Source organism: Panthera uncia, chromosome B1 (assembly GCF_023721935.1).
Source record: "Panthera uncia isolate 11264 chromosome B1, Puncia_PCG_1.0, whole genome shotgun sequence".
NCBI lineage: Eukaryota > Metazoa > Chordata > Mammalia > Carnivora > Felidae > Panthera > Panthera uncia.
In genome coordinates, this window is record NC_064811.1 from 90,092,941 (window position 1) to 90,109,841 (window position 16,901).

The following is a 16,901-nucleotide window of genomic DNA, read 5'->3' on the forward strand; positions in this document are numbered from 1 at the left end:
GTTTTTTTTCCTACACAGTCAGCGTTCTTTATAAGGTGAATAAAGAGACCTAGAATGAACTTGCAGTCATGTGGCTAGTTTTCATTTCTCTGGTCCAGTTCTCATTTTCTTGCTTTTTAAACCGTGGTCTTTGGGCCAGCAGTATCAATGTCACCTAGAGCGTGTTAGAAGTGCAGATTCCCAGGCTCCACCCTGACTCCTGAATCAGAATCTGTATTTTAACAAGATTTCCGGGTGATTCATGTGCGCATTTGAGTTTGAGGAGAAGAGCTCTAGCTTAGTGTTGTTTAATATGAGAAGTACCCATTTTTGTGTTATGGAATAGAACCTTTTCTATTTTATCTAATGATAGCTCATTAGATAATGAATGTTTATGAACATTCTCATCATTGATTACAGGTTTATGTGCATATATGTACTCACAGCTAAAATTCCACACATGCTATCATTAAATTGTCATCTGACTCATGGTTAATACTCTCACAAAATTCTGGTATCTGTTTGCTAGTCTGCATAGTAGACTGAAAAAGAGCTTTGCACCTGCAAGGTATGTTCTGTTAAACAAGGTGGATTAATTAAAATGAAATTAAATGTGGTTAGAGATGAAAGAAACTTTGGCAAATATCTAGTATAACTTTGTCATTTTTACAGTTGAGAAAATTGAGGTGAAATGACTTGGGCAGCACAATTAAATAAATAAGGGCCAAACCAGGAAAGGAACCTGTGTTTCCTGACTTGTAGTGAAATGCAGTGCAGTGGACTGAGCAGTAGAAGACACAGCCCAGCTTGTAGCTGCCACTAAACTGCTTGCTCATCACTGTTCACTTTCAGGCTATAGAAGCCATTAGAGTTCAAGTATAATGGCTTTGTTATTAACCAATGATCAAAGATTAATAAACTACCAAGTAGCAATAGAAATATGTGTCAAGCACAGGTCTAAGGAGATATATATATATATATCACATATAGACTCTTGGTTTCCTCACTGATTAAGTGGGGATAATGATACCAAATGCATTCACTGATATATATATCTATATATATATCTGTGATATATATATAGATATCTGTGATATATATATCTGTGATATATATGTATCTGTGATATATATGTATCTGTGATATATATGTATCTGTGATATATATATATATCTGTGATATATATATGTGATATATATATCTGTGATATATATATATATCTGTGATATATATATATATCTGTGATATATATATCAGTGAATGCATTGAATATATATATATATAATTGAGTATATATATAATTGAATATATATGTATAATTGAATATATATATAATTGAATATATATATATATATATATATATCAGTGAATGCATTTGGTATCATTATCCCCATTTAACCAATGAGGAAACCAAGAGTCTAAGACATCTGGGAAGCAACAGAGGTGGAATTCAGTTGCTGGTGTGTCTATCTCCAAAGTCAAGCTCTTAATGATTACACTGTATGATCTGAAGGTTACCAACTCCATTTGTATATATTCCAAATTAATTTTTTAAAAGCAAATCAGAGAGAAATGCCTGTGTTCTTTTTTGTAGATATATTTTGCCCATACAGCCCTGAAGTGGATAGAGAGAGCTAATATGGATGGTTCTCAGCGAGAAAGGCTTATTGAGGAAGCAGTAGATGTGCCAGAAGGTCTTGCCATAGACTGGATTGACCGTAAATTCTACTGGACAGACAGAGGGTATGCTTCCACCTTCAGTTTTAAGCCATGTGGGATGGGAGTGATGGAATAGATAATACCGCGGACCTCATCCTCCACTTTGTACTCAAGAAATTGTTGCTGGGCACTTGGCTGGGACTGGAGGAAAGATGCTCCTAATGCTGTCCATATTCCCTCCACTCCCCCACACCAACAAGCAGGATGTTCCTCCTTTCATCAAGATTGGATCTGTATCCAAGGGAGAATTGTGTGGACCAAGGAAGTAGCATGTGTTTTCACACTTCAGGCTGTGGTAATCAGAGAAATGCAAAGCCTGTCTGAATGCAATCAACAAGCATCCTTTGAGCACCTGCTATGGATAAAGCCCTGTCCTTGGTATTGTGGGAAATGCAAAGGAGCGTGAAGAGCTGTCCATCTTTGTGGTCAGCTTACAATTTAGCCAGGGAGCTAAGGCACACGTACACAGGCAAAACCAGTACAAATGCTTGGTCTACTTATCAGTACAAGAGATGTATAAATAAGGCCATACATAAATAAATGCCAAATGAGGGTTGTACACATCCAGAGCGAGTGATGGAAGGGGCTTCGGGGATTGACTAGCCAAACCCCCTCATTTTATAGACTAGAATCCACACGCTGGCTCCTTGTTAATAAGCATGAAGGAGGGAGCAGAGCTTTACGTGGGAGTTGTGAGGAGAGTCCTCATGAGATTGGAGAGATGGTCTACTTTCCCTTATGTGGGAAAGAACAGGACTAGAGAGAAATTGTGATATTTCTGCCCTCTGGGCACACTGCTCTTGGGGCTGCAGGAAGGGCAGCTGCATTTGGTGTGTGTGTGGCCTGTGTGAGCCTCCCAGAATGGTGTGGGGTGGGGGGAGGAGGGTGAAGGATGGGGGAGAGGGATGGGTGAAGGGGCTGTTCCTCTTACGTGTGCTCATGAGAGCCCAGTCCTTGCTTCTGAGATAGGTAGCTAACCAGAGAGTACAGGCAGCTGTCACAGGACGGTTTTGGAAATGCTCTGTGCTCTAGGATGTTTTCTCAGAGTAACTTAAAGTAATGAAATGTAATGGTAGACAACCTGAACATCTGGTACCTACACAACTGTGTTAAAGCAAAAGAAGATAGAATTAATTAGGATATCACCTCTATGAAATCAGTGGTCCCAACACAGAACTCCTTCCAAGTTCCAGGGAACAGGTTTATATGCTTGGGGGTAGGTTTTCTATGTTCCAGAAAATCTTCTTTGGTCTAGATAATCCATGGGAAACAAATGGTGTTCTAAAAATTAGCCAGATGTATGGTGTGCTGTACAGTTATCAATAATATGGTACTTTTATATCCAGGGCAAGTATATTTTCATTCATTCATTCATTCGCTTAAACGTTTCTTTCTTTATTTTTTGGATATTTATTTATTGAATCACTAAAGTGCATCAGACACTGTGCTAGGAGCTTTATATCGATGACACTATTGAAAAAGTAAGTTTTCTTGTCCCCAATTTAAAGATTAAAACATTGAGAATTAAAGAGGTAAAATAACTTTCCCGATGGCAAGCAGCCAGCAAGAAGTAGATCTGGAATTTCAGTTGTGGTAATGATAAAAATCATAATAACAGCCTCCTCTGTGTTGAACCTACTTGAAAGGACGTTTTAAAATGTCAGCTGTGCATAATAACAGAGCTTGTACACGGCTGTTCTCAGAAGGGTAAGCGTTGATCAGGACAGCAGATGTCAGGCGCTCTTGGCCTCTCTGAGCATGCCGGGTCTCCTCATATTTCCCACATGTGCATGGCACCTTTAATTTTAACAGTGTTTGATTAATAGCCCCGTGGTACCTACAACAAGGCAATGCCTTCAGGAGATCGTCACACACCTCCCTGTCCTGGAGAATCCAGACCTCAAATTTCCTAGTTCATTGAGTTCTGTAATAACAAGCCCTTCTAAGTCCTCTTCCCTCTAACGGCAGCTGTTACAAGAAAACCTTTAATTTGTCTGGAAATGAGAGGTTTATAGTTTGAAAACCTTGATATTAGCTAGAAATTGGATTCAAATAACTGAGATTCCAAGTTCATGATATTAGATTATATGGGAACTTTTAACCAGTTAAAAGAACCAGAGTGGATGCTTACAGTTTATATTGGCTTAGGAAAAGACAGATTCAAATTATCATCTAAACATAGGCAGGAAGCTAATTGATCATTCCACTGGTAATGCTATTATTTAGCATTAAGGAATCCTAATTCTTGAAGTCAAATGCCCAGTAAAAAATGCATCAGGAAGGTAAAAATAACATGTTTGCTCTTTCTTCTGAGGTAAAAAAAAAAAAACAAAAAAAAACTACCATGAGGTATAAATCGCTCTTCCACGGTTCTGGATGGACAATCCTGTCAGGAAATAGGGTGGGTTTTGGAGGATCCCAGTGGCATTGAGACCCATTAGATAATGGATAAAAAGAGAGAGATGCTCCACTAGATAAAGGGTCATGCTCGAACTCCTTTGCACCCAAATGTCCGTGCTTGTCTTTACTTTCTCATTACCAACACCAGAGTTAGAGATTTGCTTTCTGGCTGAATCAAATAGAAGTACATTATTGGGCGAACCCCTTAGGGAGCTTTGAAAGTAAATTGCAGGAGACCTGCCTAAGACAGATCCAGGGTCAGGAGCTTATGTCCGTCTTGATTCTCATCATTTCACTCCTGCTCAAAACAGTAAGAATTTAGAGATGATGTACCAGTGAGATCAGAACTGACAGTTTTATCTCCCCTGGTCACAAGGAAGTGGCCTCAGAATTCCTTCCCTCCCACCAAGGGACAGGCTCAGTGACAGTTGTGATTGAGTGAATTTGACACATTGAGTTCAAAAATACCTTCCACCCAGCAGTACCTTTCTGACAATCACTTCATCTGGGAATAGAATTATCTTTTAAAAGTGGCCCTGGAGGGGCGCCTGGGTGGCGCAGTCGGTTAAGCGTCCGACTTCAGTCAGGTCACGATCTCGAGGTCCGTGAGTTCGAGCCCCGCGTCAGGCTCTGGGCTGATGGCTCGGAGCCTGGAGCCTGTTTCCGATTCTGTGTCTCCCTCTCTCCCTGCCCCTCCCCCGTTCATGCTCTGTTGCTCTCTGTCCCAAAAATAAATAAAAAATGTTGAAAAAAAAAATTAAAAAAAATAAATAAATAAAAGTGGCCCTGGAGTACACATCAGATTATCAGGGTCTTGAGTTGGTAGTTTGCAAAGTGTACTTGACCAGCACATGCCCTGAGCCAGTTTTAGCTCTGCCTCTCTCCTTCACATAACCTGCAAGGGGGAATATATGAAGCCCCTTCCCAACCGAGTGGCTAGAAAGTGCGCTCAAATAAACCACACAGAGATCTCCTTCGTGTTTAGCAGAACAAGGAAGAGAAAATAGTTCTTCCCTGTGTTTCTGGGTAGGCCTGTTTCATGCAGACATTGTCCACAAGAACAAGAGCTAGGCCTTTCCAGATGTTTGTTGAATGAATTAAAGATAATTATACTTTTCTAGTTTGCAGTAGGGAAAAGGCTGAGCAGACAGCATGTGGTGGGGAAGGGTGGTTCTTCTTGTCCCCTCTGCCTGTGGTCCTGCCTGCTCCTGGATGCTGCTGGGAAGCCCAGGTTAGTACACAGGGTGAAAGTGTGCTGCAATAAGGTGTCTGCCCTGAGTCTGGCGACTGCATTCTTTACATTCTCTGTACTATAATTCTCTTTCCCTCTCCTGCTGAACTCTAAGCTCTATGCGAACAAACAAACAAGGTTTTGTTTACTATTGTCTCCAATGCTTAGGCCAATCCCTGACACACAGTAAGTGCTCAGTAGTTATTTGACAATAAAGGTTTGTTTAAAAAATAAATGGAAAAATGAGGAGACAAGGATTTTTCTCCCCTGCCAGATTCCAAAGGGTTATTATTTTTTTAATGTAAAGAATACCACATAATATTTCAGTACTCCCATTTGTCTTAGAATCATATGGAAGAAAATTAAGTCAACATTACTCTCTCCATGCTGTCCTTGTGCTGGCTGTCTCTGTGGCCCTTTGAGGCCTACTCTCTTTCCTGTGATCTGTGACCTGTCCTCTGGCTTTCATTGGGTTCAGCAGGAGCTGGGAGGCTGTGAAGAAAAGGGGTTGGTGGTATTTACACCCCTGGCTTTGTCCCTGCCAGCCTCCTGACACAGTCCCTCTTACCTTATCCTTTCACCGTGTATTTTAATTGCGTGGGATAAATAATGGGATGCTATTTAAAAGACTGTGTAAGAAAAGTAGAATTCATGGGTGTATGTCCTGACCTGTGTGTGTGTATGTGTGTGTGTGTGTGTGTGTGTGCATGCACATGTGATGGAGGTAGTTTAGAATGCCTATTTTTGCATTTCAGTAAGTAACAGAGAAAAGGAGTATTTTTATTTAAAAAGTAAAGTTGATGTAGGGGTGCTTGAGTGGCTCAGTTGGTTAAGCGTCCGACTCTTGATTTTGGCTCAGGTTGTGATCATGTGGTTTGTGGATTTGAGCCCCTGTGTCGGGCTCTGCACTGACAATGTGGAGCCGCTTCTGATTCTCTCTCTCCTTCTCTCTCTGCCCCTTCCCCACTCACGCTCACTTTCTCCCAAAATAAACAAACAAACTTAAAAAAAAAAGTAAAGTTGATGTAATAAGTTCCTTTTTATCACATACATTTTAGGAAATCTCTCATTGAAGGGAGTGATTTAAATGGAAAGCATCGTGAAATAATCATCAAGGAGGAGGTCTCTCAGCCACGAGGAATTGCTGTCCATCCAATGGCCAAGTAAGCATTTGTAAAAACAAGACACTTTCCCATAGAAGTCATAAGACAGTTCATGTTTGATATACTAGTGTCCAAAATTTGTCTTAAGACCTCAGGTGTTCAGTGGAATCAGAAATCAAGAAAATCCATGAAATTTGTTCAAATTTTCAGAAATGATATAGTTAGCATGACTTCCTCATCCTTTTAATGTCTTTTGACTTTCTATTCTTACATACAAACTTCATTATTCAGATAACCTTCATTTTTTTTTTTAACATTTATTTATTTTTGAGACAGAGAGAGAGAGCATGAACAGGGGAGGGTCAGAGAAAGAGGGAGACACAGAATCTGAAACAGGCTCCAGGCTCTGAGCTGTCAGCACAGAGCCCGACGTGGGACTCGAACCCACGGACTGCGAGATCATGACCTGAGCCGAAGTCGGACGCTTAACCGACTGAGCCACCCAGGCGCCCCAAGATAACCTTCATTTTAAACAAATTTAATTTTTTTTTAAAAAAGGAGTGGGCTGTAATTCATTACTCAATTAGACACAAGCCCATTTAAGTACTTTCTTTAAAAATCTACATTATTGATTTCCCAAGTGAAGGATAGTATTTAGATTGCATGGCTTATGAATTCTATTTAGAAAAATTATAACATGAGTTCAAATGATAGGTTATTCCTAGATTTAGACATGTGGAAATAGAAATTCTGAAAGATTAGAAGACTATATTGTTAATTGTGAATTAGCAACATATTGGTGACAGATGTTGGTTTAGGTTTAGAGAATTAAGGAGAATAATGGATTCCTTCCTACTTGTTAAAACAGAAGGATTAAAGACTAACCCTATTTTGTTTCTAATGAAAGTTTTACAATGGTCTACGGGAAACAATATACTGGCAATAATTGATAATTGATTTGGAGCCAGCCATATGATTAAAAAAGTGGGACTATAACCATCTCCAAACTAACCAGTATAAAAGGCAATGAACCATATGACAAAAAGTGTGCCTCAGCATCTGATTTATGGAAGTTAAAACTGACCAAGTTAACTGAGTACATTGTATAAAATTAGGTAACAGATAAATATGCTATTCCCTTTATGTTGTAATTTAACATATATAGTTTTATATATGCATGGCAGAGGGACAGGCTAACAAGGTTTTATTTATTGCCTTTTGCAGCATGAAACACTAATTTAAGAATATGCTCTTGAACACACTTTCAATTAGTAATATAGTAAAATTTTTCAAACTAATAATTTCTTCTTTATCCAATGACCTAAACCTTAATTCAGCATTTCCTGTCCAAGATGCTCTACATGGAAAGATAATTTTTGCTATTGAGAATTATTTGTCTAATGTTCACTGCTATACTCTCTATGTTCCTTAGTGTACCACTTCAGCTTATTCTATTTAAAGTGATTTACATTGACATTTTCAGTGATGAAAGAATGAAAGATTTTTTTTCATGCAAATTTTATTTGTTGTATGCTTTCTTGATTAAAGGCGATTATTCTGGACTGATATGGGGATTAATCCACGAATTGAAAGTTCTTCCCTTCAAGGCATTGGCCGACGGGTTATAGCTAGTTCTGATCTGGTCTGGCCCAGTGGAATAACGATTGATTACTTAACTGACAAATTGTATTGGTGTGATGCCAAGCAGTCTGTGATCGAAATGGCCAATCTGGATGGTTCAAAACGCCAAAGACTTGCCCAGAACGATGTAGGTGAGGTTTTGGGATGGGTGATTTCTTAATCTTGTCCTGAGTGTTAACGAGTGTTGATGAGTGTTAATGAGTGTGAAATACAAAATGGGTTTGGGGTGCCTGGGTGGCTCAGTCCGTTGAGTGTCTGACTCTTGATTTTGGCTCAGGCCGTGATCCCAGGGTTGTGAGATGGAGCCCTGCGTTGGGCTCCAATCTAAGTGGAGCCTGCTTAAGATTCTCTTTCTCCTTCTTCTTCTCTCCCCTGCTTTCTCTCTCTCTCTCTCAAATAAAAACAAACAAACCCCACAAAATATGTTTACACACACACTCACCCCTAGGTGTCCTCCTCCTTCAGCCATATGATAAAAAAGGCATGGAGACAGACTGACAGACTTCTTGGGAGATTCCTGAGCTACAAAGATTACCTTCATATTGGAATACTGGATAAAACGTAGTGGCGTATAATCATTTCCCTTTGCCAAGATTTCCCCAAATCAGAAGGAAAATATTAAAAATTTTAAGATCTCTTAAGAATAAGAACTTGGTTTGTTGTCATTTCTTATGTTTTAGACAATGTCATTTGTACAACTGTGATAGTATCACCTTTAGAGACTAATGAATAAACATTTATATGCAAAGGATAATAAATATAGTTTCCAGATTTTGCATGGAGTGTTGTATATATTCATAAATATATTTAAAATGCTGTAGTCTATGCTAAATGTTGAAAGAGAAATACTGAATGTACCAGGAGCCATTGCATGTTCTTAAGCAGCAAGTGTATATGATAAGACTGGTACCTCAGCATAACCACTTAAGGAACAGTATTAGGGTTGGCTTGAAATCCGAGGGAAGGAAATTGGTCAGGAGGCTACAGCAGTTGTCCGGTCAAGAGCTGATGAAAGCCTCGGATAGAACATTGCCATGTCAAAGTGGAGTGGAGGACTAGAGTATTTAAAAAATCATTGTGAATGAAAACCTGAGAGGATTTGGTAACAGACTGAATATTAAAATGAGAGCCAGGGAGATACTGAATATGCTTTGGAGATTTGGAAATTGGTCGGTTGAGAAGATGCAAAAATATGGTCTCTTTTATGAAGAATCTAACTAATAATCTGTATAAGGTATTGTTTTGTCCATTCTTTTTGATTTAGAGGAAATGAATTTCTAGATTTGTATTATACAGTAAACAGATCATAAGTATAGTTGAACATTTTATATACTTACAAGATTCATTAAAAATTCAAGGTACACTTTACAATAAGTTAAAAACTTACGTATGACCATAAACTATCCATGCACTTAACAGATATTTATTGAATCATTTGATGGAAGTGGACATACGGTAGAGAGTAAAACGAATATGGTTCCTGTGAAGTCATGGAGTCTAGTTGGGGGGGGGGCGTATATTATTTAAAAAATACATCACCCAAATAAATGGGAAATTATAGCTTTGCTATATGAAAGTATAAAGGAATTTGAAAATTCCTATCCAGAATGTAAAGATACCATATGCTAAACCAAACGCATAACAGATACTTTGTGAATGATTTCTATTGCTGCTGTAATCTAATGACTATACAACTTCTTATTAAAAGCTATTATCAAATATTTGATATGAAAATATCTAAATGACCATTTCCATCATTACAGTGCCATCTACTGGTATATAAGTGGTAACTTCTCAGCTGCTTAGCTCAGTATATTTAATGTAAAGATTGAAGGAATTCGTTCTGAATTTAACATTCAACTGTGGCTCTTCTATTAAAAAAATAAGGAAGGGGAGTCTGGGTGGCTCAGTCGGTTGAGCATCCAACTCTTGAATTCAGCTCTGGTGGTGATCTCACAGTTTCATAAGTTCAAGCCCCACGTTGGGCTCTGTGCTGACAGTGGAGCCTTCTTGAGTTCTCCCTCTTTCTCTACCCCTCCCCTGCACATACTCTCTCTCAAAATAAATAAATAAACTTTTTTAAAAAATAAAGAGGACTATGTCTAGTGTGAGGTATTTGTTCAAAAAAACCATAGCTAATTCTCATCAACTATACTTCAATATTAAAATTAAGAAAAGTAATTTTTTTCAAAAAGATTAAGAAAACATAGCTAATTCTGACACATGCTACATGTATGAACCCTGGGGACATTATGGTGAGTGAAATAAGCCAGTCACAAAAGACAAATACTGTATGATTGTATCTATTTGAGGTCTCTAGAATAGTCACATTCATAGAAGGAGAAAGTAGAATGGTGTTTTGCCAGGGACTAAGGAGAGTGGGAAATGGGAAGTTGTTGTTTAATGGATATAGAGTTTCAGTTTTGCAAGATAAAAAAGTTCTGGAAATCGGCTGCACAGCAAAGTGAATGTACGTAACACTACTGAAATGTGCACTTAGGTTAAGATGATATATTTTATGTTAGATGTTTTTTACCATAACAAAGAAACCTTATAGCTATATAAAAGAATTTCCTTGATGGACTTCTAGCTTTAATTGGGGACGAAGAACTAGAAACTAAAATACATCTTAAAGACCCTGGTCAATAATGATGGATGGAGACTCATGGTCACCAGGACAAGTCATTTGAGTCTGCTGCCAGAAGAGGGAGACATTTATTCTAATACATTACATCCATTGCTTATTTGCAAAAATAAAACAAAACAAAAACAAAAACAAACAAACAAACAAAAATTGTCCCAGAAAATGTGACTGGACATGATTAAAGCTTCCCAATTTGGGGCTCCCTAGCTTAGCCTCTAACCACTTGAGATAGTGTATTACAACGTTTCTTTGCTTACTATAAATACTTGAATATCTTATCAGTTCTAGGAGCATGGCGAGGTGGTTTAATTGAGGTGGGGTCAGGGAACCCACTTAGGGGTTGATAGGAGCCATGAAAATGGAGGTAGTAGATAATAAATGACTTTTAAAAACTTTGGCTAAGAAGGGAAAGAAAAAGACAAAAAAGATGCTAGAGGGGCCAAGGAGATGAGGATATTAATCGGCTAAGGGAAGGAAGCTAGTAGAGTGAAGAGAGTAAAGATGTAAAAGAAAGAGATAATTGACAGACAAATTTCAAGAGAAGGCAGAAAGAAAGAGACTAAGAGCACAGGTCATTGGACTAATATGGCATAACAAGAGATATAGGAAAGGAGGTAAGGGTCCAATGCAGCAAAATGTGTTGTTGGAAATGGGAATTTAAAGAGACAGCTATTCAATTACCTCAAATTGTTAAAGATCGTTGAAACAACCTATGACTTTAGTACTTATTATTGCCATTCAAAAGACAAGGAACCTAATGCAAAGAGAGGTAAAAATCACTTTCTGAAGCTTAGTCTGTACTGTCAGAATCACCAAACATGGAAACATTCCCATCCTGGTCTTCTTCTTGATATTCTGTCAATCAACCCACATTCTCCCACTCCCCATATGGTGCGCAACAGTGCTAGGACTTCCTAGCGCTGGGCTTGCATTGTAAGATGATGTTTGCTCATCATGTGGGTTCTTCTTGATGCAGGTGTAGTAGTGGTGTGTATCTTGCTTAGCAGCTATATTAAAGGAATGATTTGGTGTAGGGGTTGTGTATGTTGTAAGCCTTGTCCTTTTAAAAATAATCATGGCAGAGACAAGATGTATGTAATGGATTTAAACTGCTTCCAGGTCACCCTTTTGCTATAGCTGTGTTTGAGGATCACGTGTGGTTCTCTGATTGGACTATGCCATCGGTAATAAGGGTGAACAAGAGGACTGGCAAAAATAGGGTACGTCTCCGAGGCAGCATGCTGAAGCCTTCATCACTGGTTATAGTTCATCCATTGGCAAAACCAGGTACACTGGACATGTTACACAGTCTTTCTTTGGCTGGAATCTGCAACTATTTTAATTGTTTGATGGGAGAAGAGGAGGGGGATTCTCACTAATTTGGGTAGATGTTAAGATTTTGTAAGATGTGGAAGCACCTGGGTTGCTCAGTTTGTTGAGTGTCTGACTTTAGCTCAGGTCATGCTTTCACAGTTTGTGGGTTTGAGCCCTGCATCAGGCTCACTGCTGTCAGCTCAGAGCCCGGAGCCTGCTTCGGGTTTCATGTCTGCCTCTCTCTCTGCCCCTCTCCTGTTTGTGCTCTTTCTCTCTCTCTCTCTCAAAAAAAAAAAAAAAAAAAAAAAAAAAAAAGATTCCGTAAGACGTGGATTGGGTTTAAACTAAGACAATCTGGTACTGAATTTGGGCTTTATCTCTCCAGTCTCATCTTTACCTCTCCTGGCCAGCTTTTATTAAATGTTCCTTTTCAAGGATGCTTGGGTTAAAGGCACTGAAAGGGAGGTCAGGGTTTGGGGGTGCAATTTAGACACCTGCAATGGAAGCTTCTATCTATACTGGGGCCTTTCCCCACCCCGTGAGAGTGCCAGTGAGTGAGCATTATCCAGTGTCCTATGTAACTTCCTTCTGAATTGCCCTTTGTCAGTTTGACTAGATTATGAGTCAGGAAATAAGGATCACATCTGCCTAAAGAGCTTCTTGAACAAAAGCACTGGCTATACCCAATAAATACTCATAAGGTAATAACATTCTGAGCTTATCTTAGAACTGGCTCCTTTAGGAGCTCTTCTGAAATAGCTCTTGATATAGGCTCCATTTAGATACACTAAGTTTCTCTCCCCAAAAGCTGTACAATGTGATTTGTATCAATGGCACTCTTTTCATCTCCAAGCCCATCTGTGAATGTGCCTCTTTTCCCCACAAGGATCAGGTCCCTGCTTACACCAAAATGGAGGCTGTGAACATATTTGCAAAGAGAGGTTTGGATCTGCTCAGTGTTTGTGTCGTGAAGGTTTTGTGAAAGCCCCAGATGGGAAAATGTGTCTGGCTCTCAATGGCCATCAGATACCACCAGCAGGTAAGATGATAAATATGTGGCTAAATTATTTTACTTTGGCTCAGGAATATAATTCTGCATCAATCATATGCTTTTGCTGATTTTTAGTATTTTATATTATTAAAAGCTTCCCTGCTTTTAGGGATGCCAAGTTTGTTTTGTTTTGTTTTTCTTTTCTATGAGTTTAGGCTCCTAATTTTTATTTTTTATTTTTAGTCTCCTTATTAAAGACTAAATTCAATTGACCTCCTCCAGTTGTAAAATTAACAAAAAAAGATAATATTCAAAATGTTAAGTTTCCAGCCCTCTGGTCCCGCATTTACGATGGAGTGGCCCAAACTTGGAAATAAATGTTAGCATTTTACCACCTCAGATAATGTTTAGAGACATTTTGGCCTCAGTTTTTAAAGGTAGTCCTATACAATCTTCCTTCCACATGGTTGGTCTTAATATGAAAAAGCAAAGTCCTTTATAGTAAATAACTTTAGGATATTAAATAAGTGTAGGGAATCTAGCCTGAGAATGCTTGTGTTCCACATTTAAATAACTAATCATGTTTTTGAGGAAGAGGACAGAAGAGTAAATCAAATGTGATGTGTAACCAGTAGTGTGCTGATTTGCTTTCCTTGAATGTGTATGCAAATAATGAAGGAGAATTTGAATTCATCTCTTGAAGTTTTCATACCAAAGAGAATTTAAATTTTATTTACAAATTCTTTAATTCATTTATCTGGTAGGCAAGGTTTAAGTTACGTGGTAGATTAACAGCAAACAAATGGATTAATTATCCATGGACCAGAATTGGTTATTTTGGATTTTCAGAATTTTCTATTAATTGTTGCTGTAGCACAACAGTTCTCAATATTTTTGGTTTTATGACCCTTTACACTCTTAAACATGACTGAAAACTCCAAAGAGCTTTTGTTAATGTGGGTTAAATTTACCAATAGTTATGCTATTAGAATTAAAAATAAAACTAAAAAATATATCTATTAAAATTATAATATTTTATTATGTATGAACATGACATATTTTTAGGGAAATAAATGAAGTAACTATATTTTCTGGAACAAAAAAATGTAGGGAGAATAATAGCATTGTTTTACATTTATATCTTTAAAGTCTGGCTTCATATAGGGCAGCTGGATTCTCATATCTGCTTCTATGTTAAATTTGTTGTGTTGTTTTGGTTAAAGCCTATGAAGAAAACCTGACCTCACATAGACGTGGATTTGGAAAAGGGAGGATTGAAAATTTAATAGCCTTTCAGATGCCTTTTTTGTATTCTTTTGATAGTATATCAGAACTGGACAGGTGGTAGTTTCTTAAACCTTAGCCGCAATGTGGAATCGGAAGCCACATCAATAATCTTTTTGTCACCTGTTATTTTAAAATCCAGTGGGTTTTTTTTTTGTTTTGTTTTCTTTTTGTTTTGTACTTTGAGTGGCTCTTTTACCAATGTGTGATTTTGTGGCATCATGTTGGTCATTTGAAAAACCTGGCTGGCCAGGTTGTTGCATATCTTCCAAGTGTCACACACACATCCAGTCACATTCACTAATTAATTACCGTCAAACCCATTAGAAAGCCTCTTGAGTTTTGAGATTTTGTCAAGCTCAGCATAGTGGGAAAATTTTTCCAGAATTCTACTTTTCACTTGAAAGCTGAAGTTTTATCGTTGGCAATAAGTACTGTCGATTGCTTTTCTTGAAACAACATACGCACTTCATTTTTGGAAGGTGCTTGCCAGATCTCCAAGTGTTAATAACATACTTTGTCAGTCTCCCAAGTAAAAATTATGTCCAATGAAAAAGAGGCTAGTTTCAACTTGCAGCTACACACGTGCTTTTCCTCCAGACGACTATCATCGCTTCAGTGTGTACACAGAGTGTTTTATATATACTTTCCATTTCATTATACAGAATATTAAAGAGCCAAGTATTCCATGGTTGAGATTTTAAAAAATTAATAATTCTTACTGTTTCATCATGGGTCTTTTTAAGTGAAACTGTGTGTGTGTGTGTGTGTGTGTGTCTGTGTGTGTGTGTCAATGTGTGCAGTGAAGACATGACTGTTAGTTGAGTTTTGTGCCATTGCCTTAATTCATACTAAGGCACCAGTAATTTTGTCTAATTGGTTTGCCCCATTAGTATCAAAGTCAACACAGGGAAAAAAGGCAAACAATATAACATGTATTTGTGAAAGTAGTTTTGACGTTAAGGACTCTGTGCAATGGGAACCCACTAGAGAACTAAGAGAACACACTAAGTGTTTTAGGGGATCAATTTCTCCCATGTACTGGGTTCCATGCCTATGTTAAATTATGACTTGTTTATACCCTTCCATGTTTCTTTTTAAAATTTTTTTTTAATGTTTAATTATTTTTGAGAGAGAGAGGGGGAGAGACAGAGGATGAGCCGGGAAGGGGTAGAGAGAGAGGGACACACAGAATCCAACGCAGGCTCCAGGCTCTGAGCTGTCAGCACAGAGCTTGACGTGGGGCGCGAACTCACAAACTGCAAGATCATGACCTGAGCTGAAGTCAGACGCTTAACTGACTGAGCCACCCAGGTGCCCCTTCATGTTTCTGAATATAGGTAAAATAAGGCTAAAGTAAGTATTGAAAGCAGCCTAAAGGAGAAAGACTATGTATGGAAGGCAGGTTGGGGAGATCATCGTATTAATTTGTCCTTATAGCAGGCTGTGATTATGAGCTGATTATGTCCATTAGTATTTTAGTATTTTATGCATTGTTTTTGCCAGTACCTAAATTGGTCTTGTCTTTTTGCCCACTGTCTCTCCCTACCCTCAACCGTCAAGTGCACTGAGTGAAGCTGGGAGGGTGTGGTACAGCAGGTGAGGTTTTCTAAGTCACCAAGATACTGCTAGTTGAGTGTTCTTACTGTACAAGTAAGTCTGAAATTACAACCAACAAACATCTACAAATATAAGTTAAAATCAAAACTTTCTTGAATCATAAAAGGTAAATTAACTGTATCTTTTGACCTTCAGTAGGTAGTGAAGCAGATCTAAGTAACCAAGTAACACCACTGGATGTCTTATCCAGGAATAGAGGATCTGAAGATAACAGTACAGAATCTCAACATATGCTAGTGGCTGAGATCATGGTGTCAGGTATGAATGATGAGTTCTCAACACAGCTTTGGTTCCAACAATTTCCATCCTTCTAATTAGAATCCTGAATTCGTTCTCTAACTTTGGCTAAATGTACACAAAACTAATGAAGCCAAACTTTGGACTCAAATTTTGGTCCTTCTTTTCTGAACCGTGTGCCTGAGGAAAATGGCTCCCTATTAGACAGGACATGAACTTTACTCATCGAGAATCTTTGAACTGAAACTTCTTTGAAGAAATCTAACTTGGAAACAAAGGTGAAAAATAAGACAAGACAGATATGAGTGTATCCCTATCCATACCTAGTATTTTTTATCTTTTGCCCATCTAGCTATACTTCTGTTAGTGTGAAAAAGTAGATTGTAACTGATAAGCAAACGTAAGTTGGTTGCTTCAGCTGCTTCAGAGTTTACAAACGGCAAATATTTGAATTGTTTTCTTCTGTACTGCACGTTTATCACCAAAATACGAAATAATTTGTTCAGTATGTAACAAGTTTAGGGAGCCTCATTCTTTCATATTCTGTATTCTATTTACTCATGAGGTCAATGGTGTTCAAACTGGGCTTAGCTCAGCCCTAGAGCTTTTGCAAACCCCACCCCTTCTTCACTCTGCTCTCTGCCCTGTAATCAGTGCAGCTCTACTTTGAAATGTTTTATTTATTTATATTTCTGGCTAAGATTTTATTTTATTTTATTTTATTTTTTTTATTTATTA

The 16,901-nt window shown here is 38.1% G+C and overlaps 1 protein-coding gene across 6 annotated transcripts in view; it reads left to right on the top strand.

Moving 5' to 3' along the window:
- Positions 1-16,901, top strand: part of EGF (epidermal growth factor) — a 105,462-nt gene that overhangs the window by 52,055 nt on the left and 36,506 nt on the right. For 4 of the 6 annotated variants that reach the window (XM_049631035.1, XM_049631034.1, XM_049631037.1 and 1 more), the window contains exons 11-16: positions 1,574-1,722; positions 6,388-6,492; positions 7,981-8,204; positions 11,837-12,004; positions 12,918-13,070; positions 16,062-16,184. In XM_049631035.1, coding sequence (XP_049486992.1) covers positions 1,574-1,722; positions 6,388-6,492; positions 7,981-8,204; positions 11,837-12,004; positions 12,918-13,070; positions 16,062-16,184 — 922 coding nt within the window. The remainder of the gene's footprint in view (positions 1-1,573; positions 1,723-6,387; positions 6,493-7,980; positions 8,205-11,836; positions 12,005-12,917; positions 13,071-16,061; positions 16,185-16,901) is intronic. The other 2 variants (XM_049631039.1, XM_049631036.1) reach the window with 1 other exon arrangement.